Source organism: Lathyrus oleraceus, chromosome 1 (genome assembly GCF_024323335.1).
Source record: "Lathyrus oleraceus cultivar Zhongwan6 chromosome 1, CAAS_Psat_ZW6_1.0, whole genome shotgun sequence".
NCBI lineage: Eukaryota > Viridiplantae > Streptophyta > Magnoliopsida > Fabales > Fabaceae > Lathyrus > Lathyrus oleraceus.
The window spans coordinates 150,472,765-150,491,140 of NC_066579.1; the positions used below are offsets into that span (position 1 = coordinate 150,472,765).

Here is an 18,376-nt window from a genome sequence, read left to right on the forward strand (position 1 = left end):
GGGGAGGGTTGTGTTTGTTACGTGACCTCGGATCGTTCCCGGGTCCCGTGGTTCCTCCTTGGGGTTTTGGGGACGAAGAGCGTGGCCGTACCTGCCACGTCTCCCCGTGGTGTACTTAGCTGTAATATTGTCTAAGTTTTTCGGCGTTCCATGGTCGAGCGAGTTGTTCTCCTTGTAGGTTTTCTAGGTAATAGGCCCCGTTGCTCGTTTTGCCGCGGACGCGGTAAGGGCCTTCCCAGTTGGCCGCCAGTTTGCCCTCTCTCGGGTTTTCTGGTTTCTTCTGAGGACCAGGGTGCCGACCTGGAACTCTCTTTTTATGACTTTCGCGTCATGGCGTAGTGCTATTTTTGTTTGAGGGTTGTTTCCCTGAGAGCTGCTTCGGAACGTATCTCCTCGACTAGGTCGAGCTCGGCTCTAAGGGTCTCATCGTTCATTTCCTCGTCTAGGGGCTCCTCTGTCCTCCTCGTTGGCGTCCGTATCTCCACCGGGATGACTGCCTCGGTGCCGTAAGTTAGTCGGAACGGGGTTTCCCCGGTGGTAGAATGTGGTGTCGTGCGGTAGGCCCATAGGACGCTATGTAGCTCCTCGACCCATGCCCTCTTTGCCTCGCCGAGTCTGCGTTTGAGGCCGCGTAAAATTACCCTGTTGGCCGCCTCTGCTTGCCCGTTCGTCTGCGGATGCTCGACAGACGTGAAATGCTGCGTGGTGCCCAGGCTGGCGACGAAGTCCTGGAATCCTCCGTCCGTGAATTGTGTCCCGTTGTCTGTGACAAGTGCCTGGGGTATACCGAACCGAGCGAGGATATTGCGTTTGAAGAACCGGAGAATGTTCTGCGCGGTTATTTTAGCCAGTGCCTCCGCCTCGATCCATTTGGTGAAGTAATCCACCCCGACGATGAGGTATTTATTCTGATATGATCCGGTGACGAAGGGCCCGAGGATGTCCATGCCCCACCACGCGAAGGGCCATGGGGAAGACAGCGATTTGAGGTCGTTCGGGGGTGCGAGGTGCATGTCGGCATGTCGTTGGCATTTGTCACATCTTTTGACGTGCTCTTTCGAATCGTTTTGCATGGTCGGCCAGTAGTAGCCCGCTCGAAGGGCTTTTCGTGCGAGCGATCTTCCGCCGAGGTGTTGAGCGTTAATTCCCCGGTGTATCTCTCCAAGTATGTCGGGGACTTTCTCTTCCTCGACGCATTTGAGTAGTGGGATGGAGAATCCTCTCCGGTAGAGTTTGCCTTCGAGGAGTACGTACGAGCATGCGCGTCGTTTGACAGTGGTCGCCTCTTTCGGGTCAGCCGGGAGTTCGTCTCGTGTGAGGTAATTGTAGATGGGCGTCATCCAACAGTGGGCATCTCCAATAGCGTTGACCTCGAGTGGAGGCGGTAGTTTGTTGATGCTGGGCCGAGGGAGGATTTCTTGGATTACTGATTTATTCCCACCCTTTTTCCTCGTGCTGGCTAGTTTGGAGAGAACGTCTGCCCGTGTGTTGTGCTCGCGGGGTATGTGTTGAACTTCCCATTTTTCAAATCTATCAAGTTTTTCTTTGACGAGGGACAAGTACTCGAGGAGGTTGTCGTTCTTGGTTTGGTATTCTCCTCGCACTTGTGAGGCCACGAGCTGGGAGTCGGTGGATATTTTTACCTCTTTTGCTCCTAGGTCCTCGGCTAACCTCAGGCCTGCGAGGAAGGCTTCGTATTCGGCTTGGTTGTTTGATGTTGGGAACGCTAGCGCTAATGATACCTCTATCAGGATCCCTTCTTCATTTTCGAGGATGATCCCGGCCCCGCTGCCTGATGTGCTAGAGGCGCCATCGACGAAGATCGTCCATTTGTGGGCGCTTTCTGCTGGAGTCGGGCAGTGGGTCATCTCCGCGACGAAGTCGGCCAGTGCCTGAGCTTTCAAGGCTTTTCTATTTTCGTATTGTATGTCGAATTCGGAGAGTTCTAGTGACCACTTGAGCATCCTCCCGGCCATATCCGGGCGCCCGAGCAGCTGTTTGATTGGCTGGTCGGTCCTCACCTTTATCGTGTGTGCGAGGAAGTAATATCGTAGTCTCCTTGCTGTGTTGATGAGGGCCAGGGCGACCTTTTCGATTTGCTGATATCGGAGCTCGGGACCTTGGAGGGCTTTACTCGTAAAATAGATGGGTTTTTGTCCTTCGTCGGTTTCTCTTATTAGAACGGCGCTGACGGCCTCGGTTGCCACGGATAGGTATAAGTATAGGGTTTCCTTTTCTGATGGCCGTGATAAGACCGGGGGTTGGGACAGAACCTTCTTTAGATGGAGTAGCGCTTGCTCGCATTCATCGGTCCAGTCGAAGGTAGCCTCTTTGCGAAGGAGTCTGAAGAACGGCAACGCGTGCTGGGCGGACTTGGCGATGAAACGGGAGAGTGAGGCGAGCACTCCATTGAGTGACTGGATCGATTTTTTGGTTTTCGGGGTCGGAAACTCCGAGAATGCCCGGCATTTGTCGGGGTTGGCCTCGATCCCTCTTTCGGTGAGATAGAAACCGAGGAACTTGCCTTCCCGGACTCCGAACGTGCATTTCTCGGGGTTGAACCTCATTTTACACTGTCTCGCCTGCTCGAATACCTTCGCAAGGTGTCGAGCATGGGTTATCTCCTCGTGTGATTTGACGATCATGTCGTCCATGTACACTTCGAGCATGTCCCCTATTTCGTCCTTGAAGACTTTGTTCATCATGCGTTGGTATGTAGCGCCAGCGTTCTTGAGCCCGAACGGCATCACGTTGTAATAGTAATTGCCCGTTGGGGTCATGAACGCTGTGTGTTTCTTGTCTGCGGGCGACATAGGGATCTGGTTGTATCCGCTATATGCGTCCATGAAGGACAAGAGTTTAAAACCTGCAGAGTTGTCAACGAGCGAGTCTATATTGGGGAGGGGGAAAGCATCTTTCGGGCAAGCCCTATTAAGATCAGTATAATCAACACACATACGCCATTTTCCATTATTTTTCTTAACGAGGACTACATTAGAGAGCCAGGTTGTGTACTGGGCTTCAGAAATAAAATTTGCCTCTAAGAGGTCTTTTACAGCTCGCTCGGCAGCCTCTGCCTTTTCGGGCGATTGCTTGCGTCTACGCTGTGCTATGGGCTTGGCTGCCCGGTCTACAGCTAGCTTATGACACGCTATCTCGGGGTCCAGCCCGGGCATTTCTGCGGCATTCCACGCGAAGAGGTCGGAGTTCTCTTTGAGGCATGCTACCAGCTCTTCTCTTGTTTCCTCGGGTAGTCCCTTACCTATCTTCACCGTCCTTTCCGGATCGTCCCCAAGAGGAATGAGTTCGAACTCTCCGTCAGGGATTGGTCGGACCGGGTGTTCGAGAGAGCGTTCCTTGGGGAACCTCCCCTCTTCGGTCTCGTCCAGCCCGATGCGACAGTCGAGGTCGATGGCGTTGACTCCTCGGGCAGGATCCTCGGTCTTGAGTTTTTTGTTGTTGCAGTTGCTCTTCGTGCTGACTACGGCCTGTCCTTTTACTGCGGCGTCGTAGCATCGTCGGGCTGCTTCGATGTCACCATGGATGGTGACCACACGTCCCAATTTGGTGTAGTATTTCATCTTCAGGTGGACGGTGGATGGGACCGCAGTGAGTTCGGCCAGTGTCGGGCGTCCAAAGATGCAATTGTAGAGAGATGGACAGTCTACGACCAGGAATTGGATTTTGACTTCCCTGGCCGTTTCTTGTTCGCCGAAGGTGACGAGGAGCTCAACATATCCCCACGGTCTGGTTGTTGCTCCGTTGAATCCTTGGAGATCTGATCCGACGTAGGGGGCTAAGTTGGTCTTGTCTAGCTTCAGAGTCTTGAAGAGGTGGACGTACATGATATCCACTGAGCTGCCTTCGTCGACCAGGATGCGTCGTACGTCGAATCGGGCCATCTTTGCTCTTATCAATAGTGGGATGGCCGAGTTCGGGGATCCGCCCGGGAGTTCCTCCAGGAAGAAGGATATTGGGTTGGATTTTCCCCGGTATTTTGTCAATGTCGCTTTCTGCTCGGGGGCAGTCAGTAGGAGTTCGTCGAACTTACGTTTGACGGAGAGGGCCGCGGATTCCCCGTTAGTTCCTCCTCCTGATATCACCAGTGTGGTAGGGAAGTCTTCCCAGGGGCTGAGTGCAGTGATCTTGCCCTCGGGCAATGGTTCGGGGAGGAAGAAATCTTCCGGTCGTGACACGCAGAGGGCCACTTGATAGGGAGAGTTGTCAGGGGGTGTGTTTTCCCGGGGTCTCTTCTTCTCTGGCTCGTCGTGTCTGGGAGCTTCGTTCTTCCTCGTATACTGCTTCAGGTGCCCCTCTTGGATTAAGATTTCTATCGCATCCTTCAGGTGGACGCAGTCTTCGGTCACGTGCCCGTGACTTCTGTGGAAACGGCAGTACTTTGATTTGTCGGTGTGGGGCTTTGGTGCAGACGGTTTTGGGAACCTGACCCTGCCCTGCTTAAATTCAGAGTTGATACATTCTGCGAGGATGCGCTCTCGAGGAGCTGTCAGTAAGGTGTACTCGCTATATCTGCCCGCGGGGCCTCTTCCTTCCCGGAGCTCGCGAGGTCTTTCTTCTCTTCGCTTGTCTCCGTTGCGACGGGAAATGCTCGTGTCCTCGCGTTTTGAGTGCTCGGTCTCCCCAGCGTTACGTCCGCTGCGGGCATTGTGTGCCACCTGCTTTTCCTCGTATCTGATGTAGGCTTGGGCTTTATGCAGGAGCTCGTTTAAGGTGCGGGGAGGCTCGATCCCTACGGCTCTGCTAAGTTCACTGCCGGGCAAGAGACCTCTCTCGAGGAGATACTTCTTCATGTGCTCGGTGGTATCTACCTCGACAGCTTCCTGGTTGAATCGCTCGATGTATGAGCGCAGTGTTTCATTCTTCTTCTGCACTATGGCTTCAAGGGTCGCCTCCGTCTTGGGGTGACGACGGGAAGCTGTAAAGTGCCTGGTGAACATGGACCTCATGACTCTCCATGACGTGATGGACTCAGGGGCCAAGCTTTTGTACCAAGCCATGGCCCCTTTCCTGAGGGTCGTTGAGAACAGTCGGCATTTGAGGTGCCCGGTTATATCATTGCGGTAGTCGAGCATCGCGTTGACGTTGTCGACGTGATCGTCGGGATCTGTAGTCCCGTCGTACACAGCTAGATTTGGTGGTTTCTCCATGCCTTTGGGGAGCGGGGCTTCCATTATTGCCCGAGATAGGGGGCAATGCGGATCTTCCTCGTCGCTCCTTAAGGGAGACAGTTCGTCGTTGTCGGGGCTGTGCCCGCGCCTTGGTGATGTTCTCGCTCGACCACCGTCACGACGGGCGTGTGCCCTGCTGGCGTGGGGTTCGGGAGAGCGACGTCCTCGCTTCTTCGTTGGCTCCGAACGTTGTTGTATCCTACTCACCGGCTGGGGCCGGGCCTCTTGTCGTTCGGCTTCGAGGGCCATGATTCGTTCGTGCTGCTGGTGGAGCATAGAACCGGCCTGATTGAGGGAATTCACCATGGCAATCATTACGGCATCTCCTTCAACGGGAACGGGAATGGGATGAAATGTCTCTGCCCCTAAATTGTGGGCGTGAGAGGCATCTCCGTTGTTTTGGGGCTCTGGAGACGGGGTGGACGGATGACCGTCCCGACCGTCCGCTTCATGGGATGGCGGGCCGTCGTCCATATTGTAGTTGACGAGGGGACGGCTGTGATCGCTATGTTGTTCTCCGGCCATGTTGGAAGGACAGAAACAAATGAGCTTTTGATCCTCGTTTGATGAAGATGGGGATAGCTAGTTCCCACAGACGGCGCCACTGATCTCACCTGATCAGGAGGGCCTTCCAAGGTCTTGGTGAATGGGCCGGAGAATGAAATGAGAGGGGGGTGTACCTGCAAGATGCTCCAACGCTTAAGTCAGAAAAGGTACAGAATGAGATTATCAGAGTGTGAGTTAGAATACCTGCCCCTTTGCCATGAAAGGGGTATTTATATTGAGCCCCCAGCGCTGGGCCAAGGCTCCTAATGGGCTGGATTAGCTAGGCCCAAGGAGGAGCTGCCAGGGGACGCGTAAGAAGCGTTAAGACCTAGACCAAGGTCTGCCCCCTGGTCCAACTGCCCCTATCCCTACGGAGATAATATAGGGGAGTTGGGTGACGTGGTGAGTGAGATGCCGTTATGGCTCTGCCCGACACAACTTAGGTGCCCGCGGCGTGGGTTGACGATGAGTGGATGGAGATCATATGAGGAGGACCCGCTCGTTGTCCGACACGTGTTAAGGGGCCGGGGAGACATTCTCCGGGCGGACGGTCGTTCACCTGACGTGTCCTCGTGGTCGCTTGGATACGGTCGTTTGGACGTGGGCTTGGCGAGCATTGGGCCGTGCCGTGCTAAGTGTCGTGGCCCAGTCCAGAACAATATCATATTACTTTTTCAATATTTTCATGTGTCTAGATTTCTCTTGACATATTCCCATGATATCTTAAACAAAAGTAATTAAATCAGAACGCGATAATTTAGAAAATACCTCATCCTCTTCCTTAGACTCTGAACCAGAATCTGAGACAAATTCTGCTTTAGAAGATGTAAGAGACATCAATGAAAGGTTGGCTTGTTCTTCATCCTTTTCAGAGTCTTTTGCGTTGTCAAGTTCATACCATGTTTCCATGAGACTTTTGTTTAATTTATTCTTGAAGCTATAGTTTTGAAAGCTTCCCTTATTTTCCTTGTCATTTTGTAGTTTAGGACATTCAACAATGAAGTGACCAAGCTTCTTGCAGTTGAAACATGCTTTATGATCATCCTTATTTTCTCTAGATCCAGATCCTCTAAAACCATTGCTTCTTCTAGAGAATCTCTTATTCCTCCTGGCCAGATAATGAAACCTTTTAATGATGAAGGTCATTTCCTCATCATCTAAGTCATATTCATAATCTTCTGCATGAGAAGTTTCTTTAGACTCCCAGACTTAAGGAGCCTTGGCAATTTTAGCAACGGATTTCAAAGACAGTGGCTTTGACTTTATGATATGTTCATCTCAATTTAGCTCCATCATATGGCTCTGAAGATTACTAATAATAATTTCAAGACTTAATTAGTTTAAGTCTTTAACCTTATGTATAACTGTCACTTTAGCTCTATATCTGACAGGAAGACTCCTAACAATCTTCTTGACATGATCAGATGTAGTGTAGCTCTTGTTCATAACCTTAAGTCTAGATACAAGAACTTGAAACCTATAAAACATGGTTTCAATGTTTTCATACTCCTTCATTATGAACAAATCAAATTGCTGAACCAGAAGGTTAACCTTAGCTTCCTGAACTTATTGATTCCCTTTATTAGTAGCACATAGGGATTTGAGAATGGTCTTAGAATTAGATTTATAAATGATTTTGATGTACTCTGAATGATGCAGGGCATCAACCAAGATGCCTCTAACTCTATGATGTTTTCTATATACCTTTTTCTTAGTTGGTGTGAGAATTTTTTATCAGACACCATTCCAACTCAATTGACTGGAACGGCAATTCCATTTCTATGATATCTTATAACTCATCATCAAGGAATATGATATGAGTATGCATCTTGCTCTTCCACCATTCAAACTCAGTAGAGTCTCTACTGAAAGTTAGAGGTCTAGAGGTATAGTTGTTCTTTTTTGAGTTGTTATAATCATGATTTATAGCAGCATGTGGAGTAGGAGTACCACTCCCAGATTTAAAAACAATAGACATAGTTCTATATGTTTTTCTCAGGATCTTTTATGTACCATTGTTAAGTGTTAAGTACAAGTCGTGCTCTGATGCCAATTGAAGGTGATAAAAACACAAGAAAGGGGGGTTGAATTATGTTGAATTTTTCTTTCTTTTAAAAACCTTAATTCATATCCTAAATACAAGGTTATATAATCTGATTTATTCAGATCTATGTAGAATATATAATATGCAAGAAAGAAGAATAACACATAGAGTTATCCTGGTTTGTCTCATAACTTGAGAGTAGTCCAGTATCCTTGTACTTATAAGAGATTTTCACTATAATCACACAAGACTACAATTTTCTCAAGCACACAAGCAAGAAACTTCCTTATATCAAACACACAAGTAATAGACTTCCTTTTCTCAAGCACACAAACCGAGGAGGTTGATTCTATACAATGCTTTATGTAACCTATATACCATATCCTTTTCTTTATCACAAATCGAGGAGGTTGTGATACATAAAACTCTTTTAGTAATGGACCATTCAAGAAGACAAATTTAACATCTGAGTGCAACAAAGACTAATTCCTACTGGTAGCTATATCAATCACTAACCTAATAGTTTCATGCCTAGCTACAGGTGCAAACACCTCAAAACAATATAAACCAGACTTTTGTAAGAACCCTGTAGCTACTAACATTGCTTTGTGCTTGGAAACTGAACCACATGGCTTTAGATTGGTCTTGAAAACCCATATCACACTAATAGTTTTCTTGTTCTTTAGAAATGCAGTCAGTTCCCATGTCTTGTTACTTTCAATTACTTCAAGTTCCCCCCTCATGGGATTCATCCACACTCATTTCTTGAGTGCCTCATTAATGTTGATTGGCTTAAAATCCACCAACAATGCATAATGTATGACCTCTCATTCACTATTAACCTCATTGTCCAGGGTCAGCTTAAAGTCTGCCAGTCTTCTTAGCATTTTCCTGATTCTTTGTGCCATATGGGTCTGCACTAGTTCACCATTGTCCTCACCTTCTGATTCATCTTCAGGATGTTGCTTATCTTATAGTTCACTAATTAGTACTTATTTATCTAGTTTTACCTCATTATCAGTGATTCCTGCTGTAGCAATAAATTCATGATCATCAAGCTATGGATAAGCTAGAGATCAAATAACAAGAGTCGCCACCACGCTTTTATTGTTTCCAAGGGAAAAAGGGAAAAAGCACGAACAAAACCCAAAAGTAAGAAGTTTTCAAATCAAAACTAATAAAATGTCAGAGATTACAGGTAATGGGGTTGGTTACACAGAGGGAAGGTGTTAGCACCCAAAGTGTCCTAGGTACTCCTAGGGAGCCCTTTTTGTGTGCGTATGTATTTGGTACAAAGTGATGTTTACAAATAAATAGAATGGGGGGATGAGAAAAGAATTCATTAATTATATTTTTGTGTTTGACAAGACCTTCGGTCTTGTGCCTACATACCAACATAAAAATGAGGGATCAAAACCTCGTAGTTCGTGATACAAATTTCAAAGTGGATGCATTGCTTTTAACAAAAATTAAATTTGAAAGGCACCAAGGCCTAAAATGGTTTGAATGAGTTAGTTCTTTTTTGGATTTTTGAAAGTGTAAGTCAAATATAGTTAAGTTTATTTGCAAATTTGATTTAAGAAAAGAAGTTTGAAAATGCGATGACATAAGGCCAAAGTTTTTATCTTTTTGTAAAGTGGTCAAAGTTTAGAACAAAAGTAGTTCACACAAAGAAGATTTTGAAAAATGGAGGGAGATATTTTGAAATTACAGAAGTGGGGAGAAGATGAAGATACTAATCCTATGCACAAAATTAAAAGTTAAGAGTTGAAAAGATCTGACCAAATGGGTAGCAATCCAATAGACAAGAATGTCAATAGAAACCCAGAATTCCCTTGGACTTTTAGAATCAAGCAACATACAAATGCACAATTATATTATCTTGAAGATCAATGCATCAAATGAAGATGGCCACATCCAAGCTTATCCATTCCATGATCTTCTTCAAGGTAACCCATGTAACAGATGAATTGCACAAGTCACAGGTTCAAAATAACAACTTCACAATGATCATGTTGCAGATGAACTTAGAGAGATCTTGAATGATGTATCAGATGAAGTCTCAAATTGCAAGCACTTGGTTTCTCAATATGTTGGCATTGGCCAAGTCCTTTAGCATAGGAAGGTTGTCTAGATTCTAAGTCCATTTGTCCAAGATCAAGCCAACAGTTCACACGAAAGTTTTTTAGGTTTTTTTGTTGTTATTATGTACATTAATGGTCAAAGACCACACAAACAAGCAAAGTATACACAAATAAAATATATCACACAATATGGTCCAAATGGACAAAGTGAAAATTACATTAACATAAACAATTAGAATGATATGAACAATGGCAAATGAAATAAAATACTAAAAGTAAATTGCATTAAGGTAAATGGCTTGAATTTAAATGTTAGTTGTTAATAGGTTAGAAGTTAGTATTGTTTTGCTTTTGCTTTTCATTTTAAGACATTCTTTGGAGAACACTCAACCCACTTATCACAAGCATGGATCCTTGAACCAAAACATCTTCCAAAGGAAGGAAAGAAGGCCAAGTTTCCACACAATACCATGAAAGAGGGGAGACTTGCAATCTCACTAACTACAATGCTTATGCCTCTTATGTCACAAATTTAGCGCTATGTTAAGCAATCATAATTGGACTTATGTAGAAGTCACAACTATTTAAGGCCGAGAAATAGAATTTTGGTGTTAATGCATGTTAGAGACATAATATTATGAACTATGCTCATGAAACATACCACACACAAAAAGAATATGCAAAAGGTGTGGTCTAATCTCATCCATACTCATGTTAATTTTTCAATCAACTAGCATTAGGACTTTGAGATATCATAGGCCAAATGAGATGAATGCATAAAGAAGAGGAATGAAATGGAGTGGGAAGGGAATAGATGAAAACTCAAATTGATCAAAGGAGGACTTTTACCAAATTAATATCATTCATTCATTTTGGGAGATGGAATGTACCTTCCATAAATCCATTAAATCCAATGATATTAACTCAACAAAGTCAAATCAACCTTGACCAAGGCCCAACAACAATAGTCAAACACCAACAAGTCATCACAATTGGTCAACAAAATTATTTGGCATTTATTCAAATTTAAAATACTAAAAAAGTGCATTTAAATTAAATATGGTTTGTCAAATTCCTAAAACCTCATCAAAACACCAAAGAAATGACCATGAGATTTATCATAGGTCAAACAAGGTCAAAGGACCTTGGAGAAAAAATTTCAAATTTTTGGACATTTAAAAGTATTTTTAAACAATTAAAAACAAATGCAAAATCAATTAAATCATGAAAAACATTAATAATGATCCAAAAAATAATTTTAATTCAGAATATGAAAGAGAAAATTATTAGAATTTTTTTGGTGAAACTTCCATATTTTTTGGATAAATATTAAAATTAATATGAATTAATGAAAATAAAGAAATTAAAATGAAAATTAAAATAACAGAAAAAACGTGGACCACTTGATCTCCCTCATTAATTGAGGTGGCAGATCAAGTGGCCACAAGCGTGCAATCCACGATACGCCATAGTCAGCGCGCCACAAACTTGGTAATTCAAACCAACGCACGAGATTATTTCATTTCAAAAGGATCCTATGGCTCAGAACCATCCAGCTCACCACCGGCGCCCAAAGGCCGGTCGTCTTCTCCGGCGACCTTGGCTGGACTGGTTCAGTCATAACCATCACCAAAATTTAAAAGAAGGACATGATTTCAAAGTAAAAATGGCACTGAGCACGAACCTGACCTCAATTCATCCTAACTCCAAGTATATTGAGAGATACATGGAGTTGAAATTTGAGGTACATGAACTGAGTTACTTCGATTTGGCCTCAAAGTAACTCAATCTTCTTGCCTACATTGGTAGGACTTCAGACAACCAAAAGAATCAATAGAATTGAGCAAGATTTAGAGAGAATCGAAGAGATTAAAATTTCTGAAAAATACCTTCAATGTAGGTATGGATTCAGCTGTTCTTGCCTTAGCTCGTGCTTGATCTCACTCCAAATGCTTGCAAAAGAAGGATTGAATGCTCTAAAGGTCTTGGATCCCTGGAGTTTTGAATCTCAAAATAGTGAGAATTCACACTCAATTTCAAGTGAAATTCTCAGGATTATCCTTTGGAATGAGAAGGTTAGAGGTTTGGGATCAAAGATGGCACGAATGTATGTGAAATGCTGAGCATATGAGGCTCTATTTATAGCTGAAACCATTAATATTTGCACACTTGAAATCACTTTCCAAAATTGGTCATTGATGATGCATGGGTGCATGGGCGCATACATGCCCATGAAATCATTGCCTTAGGTCCATAAATGAGTGTGAGAGAGTATGAAACCAACTTGGATTGCAAGGCAAGTGTGTGTGAAGATTTGAACTTTGATCCTTGCCAAATGATGATACCATGTTCAAGCCATGCGCAACCTATGCATTCCTTGTCCAAAATGGATGAATTTGAGCTCTTTGGAAAGGTGAGATCAAGAGGAACAACTTTCATGTTCAACACTTTTTCATTTGGAGCTTCGAATATGAAGAAACTTGAGGTGGAAGTTTGGAAATTTTTGACATATCAAAATTTTTCTAAGTGTCAAGCCACATGTCTCAATATTCCACCTTGTTTAACTTTTTATATGAGCTTCAAATGAGAAAAGTTATCCAAAATGCGTAGCCTAAGCATTTCTCATCCAAAATGCATGAATTTTAGCTCTTTGGAAAGGTTAAATCAAGAGGAACAAGTTTAATGCTGGACACTTTTTTATTTGGAGCTTGGAACTTGGAGATATTTAAGGTGGAAATTTGGAAAATTTTGAAATATCAAAATTTTTCTAAGTGTCAAGCCATATGTCTCAATATTCTACCTTCCTTAACTTTTTATAGGACATTCAAATGAGAAAAGTGTCTTCATCAAAGTTGTAGCTCTTTAAAATACCTTCAAAATGGTCACCAATTTCATGTCATTTGGATTTGAAATGATAGAGTTATGCATCTTTGAAGTTTGGAAAAATCACTTGATCAATGGTATAGGTAAAAAATGACCTATAATGTAACCTCATATCACATGCTCAAAAAAGTTGAATTATCTCTCATTCCAAACATAAAAGTAGAAGTAGAAACATTGAATTTGATTGTGCAACTTGGAAATCTTTCATCTCATAAACATTGAGCAAGTTATGGCCTTGGGAAGTTGACTTTCAAATTAGGGTTTAGACAAAATGACCTATAATGTTTCAACATAGAAAATGATTTTCCAAGCAAAACTAGCTCTAGGTCTCAACATGAAAGTTGTTTGGAATGTCATTTATAGTAAGTTTTCTATTGGAATCATTTTCATATGGTGAAAATTGTAGGAGATAGGGTCTAGGGAGACCCAGTTTTGATCAGATGAATTCATCTGGCCAACCACCATCAACCAACTTGCTACCCTTCAATTCTCTTGACTTTATAGGCTCATGGTAGATCATATATGAATAATATGATGAATTTTGAAGTTTCCATTTAGAAATTTGATCAATTGATGAGATAGCTTATTGGAGAAGTTACTCAAGATACCCAGTCAAACTAGGGTTTCCAATGCAAATCACCCTCAAACTCTTGAAGAATGCTTGATAAAAGTAACATGTAGAGATCATTGGGACTCATATATGATGTTTATAACCATCCTTGGATCAATACATAGTTCTACTCTTTGTTCACGAGGGTCTCAAACCCTAGATATGGACTTGATAGATCAATAGAGATCATGCCCTACCTACAAAAGAGTTAAGCAAATGCAAAGACATATTTTTGGTATTTTGGTTAGTGAAATGATAAAATACAAGTATGATACAATCACATAGTGCTTGGTGATATCTCCCAAAACAAACCTAATGAAATAGGGGTAAAGAGGATGCCAAGATATGATCCCAATGTTAATGCTTATGATGAATTTGCATGAGGGATCTTAGGGTCAAAATTGGGGTCTTACAGCTGCCCATATTTAAGGACATTCTAACTGAGGAGGAGAAGGTAAAATCTTCATGTCGGTTCAGTAGAATTGGCTTAAATAACAACATAGAAACAAATTTTGGTCCCTAAGAGACCTCATGCTGCATATGATATGAATGTAAAAGTTAATGCTTTATGGGGAAACTGCCACAAAGGAAAAGAAATCAGAGGGACCGAAAATCCACAGGAGTATAATGCATTCCGTAAGGAAAACTCACTGGGGAGACAGAGACTCTGGGGGAAAAGGTAGGAATTACAGTTAAGATGAACATATCAAGGATAAACCAACTAAACAAAAAGGTAGGAATTACATGTATCGAATGCTGGATAGAATACCGTCAAAGAGAAAATTCGTCACCGGTTAAGATGAACATATCAAGGATAGACTCTGTGAGGAGAGAGAAATAGGAATTACATCTATCAGTTACTGGATAGAATACCAAAAGAGAGAATCCGTCACTGGTTAAAGTGAACATATCAAGGATCAACTCTGCGGAGGGAACAAAAAGCAGGATTTACAACTACCGGTTACTGGGTAGAAGACCGCAAAGAGGAGGAAACCCGTCATCGGTTAGGATGAACATATCAAGGATTAACTCTCTAGGGAACAAAAATAGGGATTACAACTACCTTTTTACTAGATAGAGTACCAAAAAGAGAATATCCGTCATCGATTAGGATGAACATATCAAGGATAGACTCAAGCAAGGGAGAGAAAGATATCCGTCACCGGTTAGGATGAAGATATCAAGGATATACTTCCTAGGGAATTAAATCCACTGGGGACTCTACTGCTGGGAAAAACAGGGGTACTTTTGCCGGGTATTGGGCAAGAAGTAAAAAACTGCAAACTAAGAAGAATATTACCAGTTACTGGGCAATAGACTCTTAGGGGACCCAAAGTATATATCTAGGTAAGAACTAGAAAGAAACGGTCAATCAAGACTCAACCCAATGAGGATATAACTCAAGGGGAGTGATTCCATCCAGATAATTAACTGGGGAGGAAACTGAAATAGTAATCATCCACGAGGAGACAAACTCGGTGGGGAAAAGGAGAAAGGTTAAAATCTTTCTGCTCAAGGGGCTGACACTCTACAATTGAAGGATGACAAACACCAAATTCAGTATGGGGATAAAGTACCACCATAACAGAGAATAAGAATCTCGAAGATAATGATTCACATATGCACGTATGAAATTGTATGAATGTATATGTATATGTATATATGATGATTATGCTGACAAAGCGATCACAAAGGATACAAAGGTGTCACAAAGAATTTGAATCGTCGGTACAATCCTTGGTCAATCCACCAAATATGGAGACAACTGCTGGAGAACAGAGAGATCAACAATCCAAAGGCTCAACCCTAGCTGGGGAAGGAGGAGATCTACAGAGGAGAGAACATCAAATCTATGGGGAATTTTAGGTCAACACCATAAAAATGGGAGACAACCCTACAGAGAAATAATCACAAAAAAAAATGCTCAGAAACCAGGAGGAAACTCTGACTGGGAGCAAGTTGAATGGCGATTGGCGGGGAAACCAAAGGCGGCCCACTAGGGAAGATCAACCATCTCTGAAGATTAATCCTACTGAGGAAATATGAACTCCGCTGGGGAAGGCCGAAACTCTGTTGGGGACAAGGACACGCCGCAGGGTATCTGAATCAACCAACTCAGCTGGGGACAAAGAAAGAAGCTCCACTGGGGATCAAACACTCCACCGAGGAACTGAATCAACACAAACGTCTAGGGGTACCCGAAGGGTTACCTGCTTGGGGAACCTCTGATGTTTCGCACTTAAGGACTTACTGTTCATCAAAATACTGTTGATATTCCTTTTAATTGCTTTGAAAAATTCTTGCTTTTATATATTTAAGAAAAAACATGATTTGGATTAAAAATTTAATTTCAAAATGATCATAATAAAAATTTAAAACTATTGGCTGAAATAAATAAGAGTAGAAACAATTGGATAAAAGCTCAACTTTATTTGATAGAATGGTAGTCTGTAAATGACAAGACTCCATAGATTTTATAAAGTTGAAAATGGTAATTTACATGGAAAAGGGGTACATTGAATACAAATGATCCTTAATCCTTTTACTAACTCTTGATATCCATTGCGCTCTTGACCGCTATTGGGGTGATGAATCGATGTCAACCCTTGTGCTCAATCAAATCTTCGAAACCTTGAAGATCAACAGAATGCAGTTACTTGCCATAATCCCTAATTTTTGCATAAGTTTCCCCAAGGAGGGGTACTCAACTTATCAGGAAATTTTTCTATTTTTATGTCTCTAATTTTTGCCTGGATCACCCTTTCAGGTTTTCAATCCACCGAGACGCTCTTTTTTGCCTAAGCCGCCCTTTCAGGTTTTCAACTTAGCAAGTTGTTCTTTTATTTTTTTAGGCGAAGTATTTCTTGACTGCATCTGCATTCACAGGACGAGTGAACTCTTCACCATCCATAGTTGTAAGTATCAATGCACCGCCTGAAAAGACTCTCTTAACAACATATGGGCCACCATAATTAGGAGTCCATTTTCCCCTAGAATCTGGTTTAAACGTCAAAATCTTCTTGAGCACAAGGTCACATTCTCTGAACACACGATGTCTGACCTTCTTATCAAAAGCTTTCTTCATCCTTTGCTAATACAACTGACCATGGCACATGGCAGTCAATCTCTTCTCTTCAATCAAACTCAGCTGGTCAAACCTGGTCTAACACCATCCAGCCTCAGTCGATTTGGCTTCCATGAGCACACGCAATGAAGGGATCTCAACCTGTACAGGGAGTACTGCTTCCATACCATAAACAAGAGAGAAAGGGGTTGCCCCTGTTGAAGTGCGAATGGATGTACGATACCCGTGCAAAGCAAATGGGAGCATCTCATGCCAATCCTTATATGTGACAACCATCTTCTAAATAATCTTCTTAATGTTCTTGTTCGCAACTTCAATAGCCCCATTCATCTTGGGTATGTAGGGAGAAGAATTATGATGCGCAATCTTGAAGTCTTTGCAAAGAGCTTCCACCATATTATTATTCAAGTTCGATCCATTGTCAGTAATGATCTTACTTGGCACACCATAACGGCATATGATCTGATTCTTGATAAACCTTACAACAACTTTCTTGGTTACATTTGCATACGATGTCGCTTCAACCCATTTTGTGAAGTAGTCAATTGCCACCAAAATGAAACGATGTCCATTCGAAGCTTTGGGTTCAATCATCCCAATCATATCAATTCCCCACATGGAGAAGGGCCATGGGGAAGAGATAACATTCAATAGTGTCGGAGGAACATTAATCTTATCAGCATAAATTTGATACTTGTGGCATTTCTTCACAAACTTGCAACGGTCAGATTCCATTGTTAGCCAATAGTAACCTGCTCGCAACATCTTATTCGCCATTGCATGTCCATTGGAATGAGTACCAAAGGAACCTTCATGCACTTCGGTCATCAACAAGCCTACTTCATGTCTATCCACGCATCTGAGCAAAACCATGTCGAAGTTTCTCTTGTATAGTATGTCACAATTCAAGTAAAAATTACCAGCTAATCTTCTCAAAGTCTTCTTATCTTTCAAAGATGCCCCAGGCGGGTAAATCTGACTTTGGAGGAAACATTTGATGTCGTAATACCACGGCTTCTCGTCTTTGATCTCTTCAACAGCAAACATATGAGATGGCCTATCAAGACGCATCACAGATAAATTGGGAACTTCATTCCAATACTTCACTACAATCATCGATGCCAACGTTGCGAGAGCATCTGCCATCCGGTTTTCATCTCGAGGAATATGATGAAACTCAACCTTTGTAAAAAAAGTTGAAATCCTCCTCGCATAATCTCTATATGGTATTAAACCGGGTTGATTTGTCTCCCATTCTCCTTTGATTTGATTCACAACCAAAGCCGAATCACTGAAGACATCCAAATACTTGATTCTGAGATTCATGGCCTCTTCAAGCCCCATAATGCAAGCTTCATATTCTGCCATGTTGTTTGTACACTTGAAAGTCAATCTAGCTGTAAATGGTAGATGCGTGCCTTGAGGAGTAATAGTCACTACCCCAATGCCATTTCCATATTGATTAACAACTCCATCAAATACCATGCCCCAACGGGAACCAGGTTCTGGCCCTTCTTCAAGCAATGGTTCATCACAATCCTTCATTTTCAAGTACAAAATCTCTTCATCAGGAAAGTCATACTGCACTGACTGGTAATTTTCAATCGGTAGGTGAGCCAAATGGTCATCCAAGATTCTACCTTTGATTACTTTCTGAGATCGGTATTCGATATCATACTCTGATAACAACATTTTCCAATGGGCAATCCTCCCAGTTAAAGTCGGCTTCTCAAATATATACTTGACTGGATCCATTTTGGATATCAACCAAGTGGTATGATTCAACATATACTAGCGCAGACGCTTAGCAGACAAAGCCAATCCGCAACAAGTCTTCTCAAGCATCGAATACCGAGTCTCACAGTCGGTGAACTTCTTACTGAGGTAGTAAATTGTAAATTCTTTCTTTCCAGTCTCATCTTGCTGACCAAGAAC

The 18,376-nt window shown here is 42.8% G+C and overlaps 1 protein-coding gene across 1 annotated transcript; it reads right to left on the bottom strand.

The window, feature by feature from the left end:
• Positions 1-341: 341 nt before the first annotated feature.
• Positions 342-5,714, bottom strand: LOC127096488 (uncharacterized). Its single transcript, XM_051035051.1, has 2 exons — positions 1,255-5,714; positions 342-615 (listed from the first exon to the last, which is right to left on the bottom strand). The coding sequence occupies exons 1-2, from the start codon at positions 5,712-5,714 to the stop codon at positions 342-344; spliced, it is 4,734 nt and encodes a 1,577-aa protein (XP_050891008.1).
• Between the last annotated feature and the right edge of the window lie 12,662 nt (positions 5,715-18,376).

Bases quoted from the DNA above. Each gene is read 5' to 3' on its own strand.
- LOC127096488 (XM_051035051.1), bottom strand. From the start codon at position 5,714: ATGGCCGGAGAACAACATAGCGATCACAGCCGTCCCCTCGTCAACTAC. The intron at 616-1,254 runs GTACGTACTCCT...CCTCAAACGCAG, and splicing joins GTCAAACGACGCGCATGCTC to ACTCGGCGAGGCAAAGAGGG.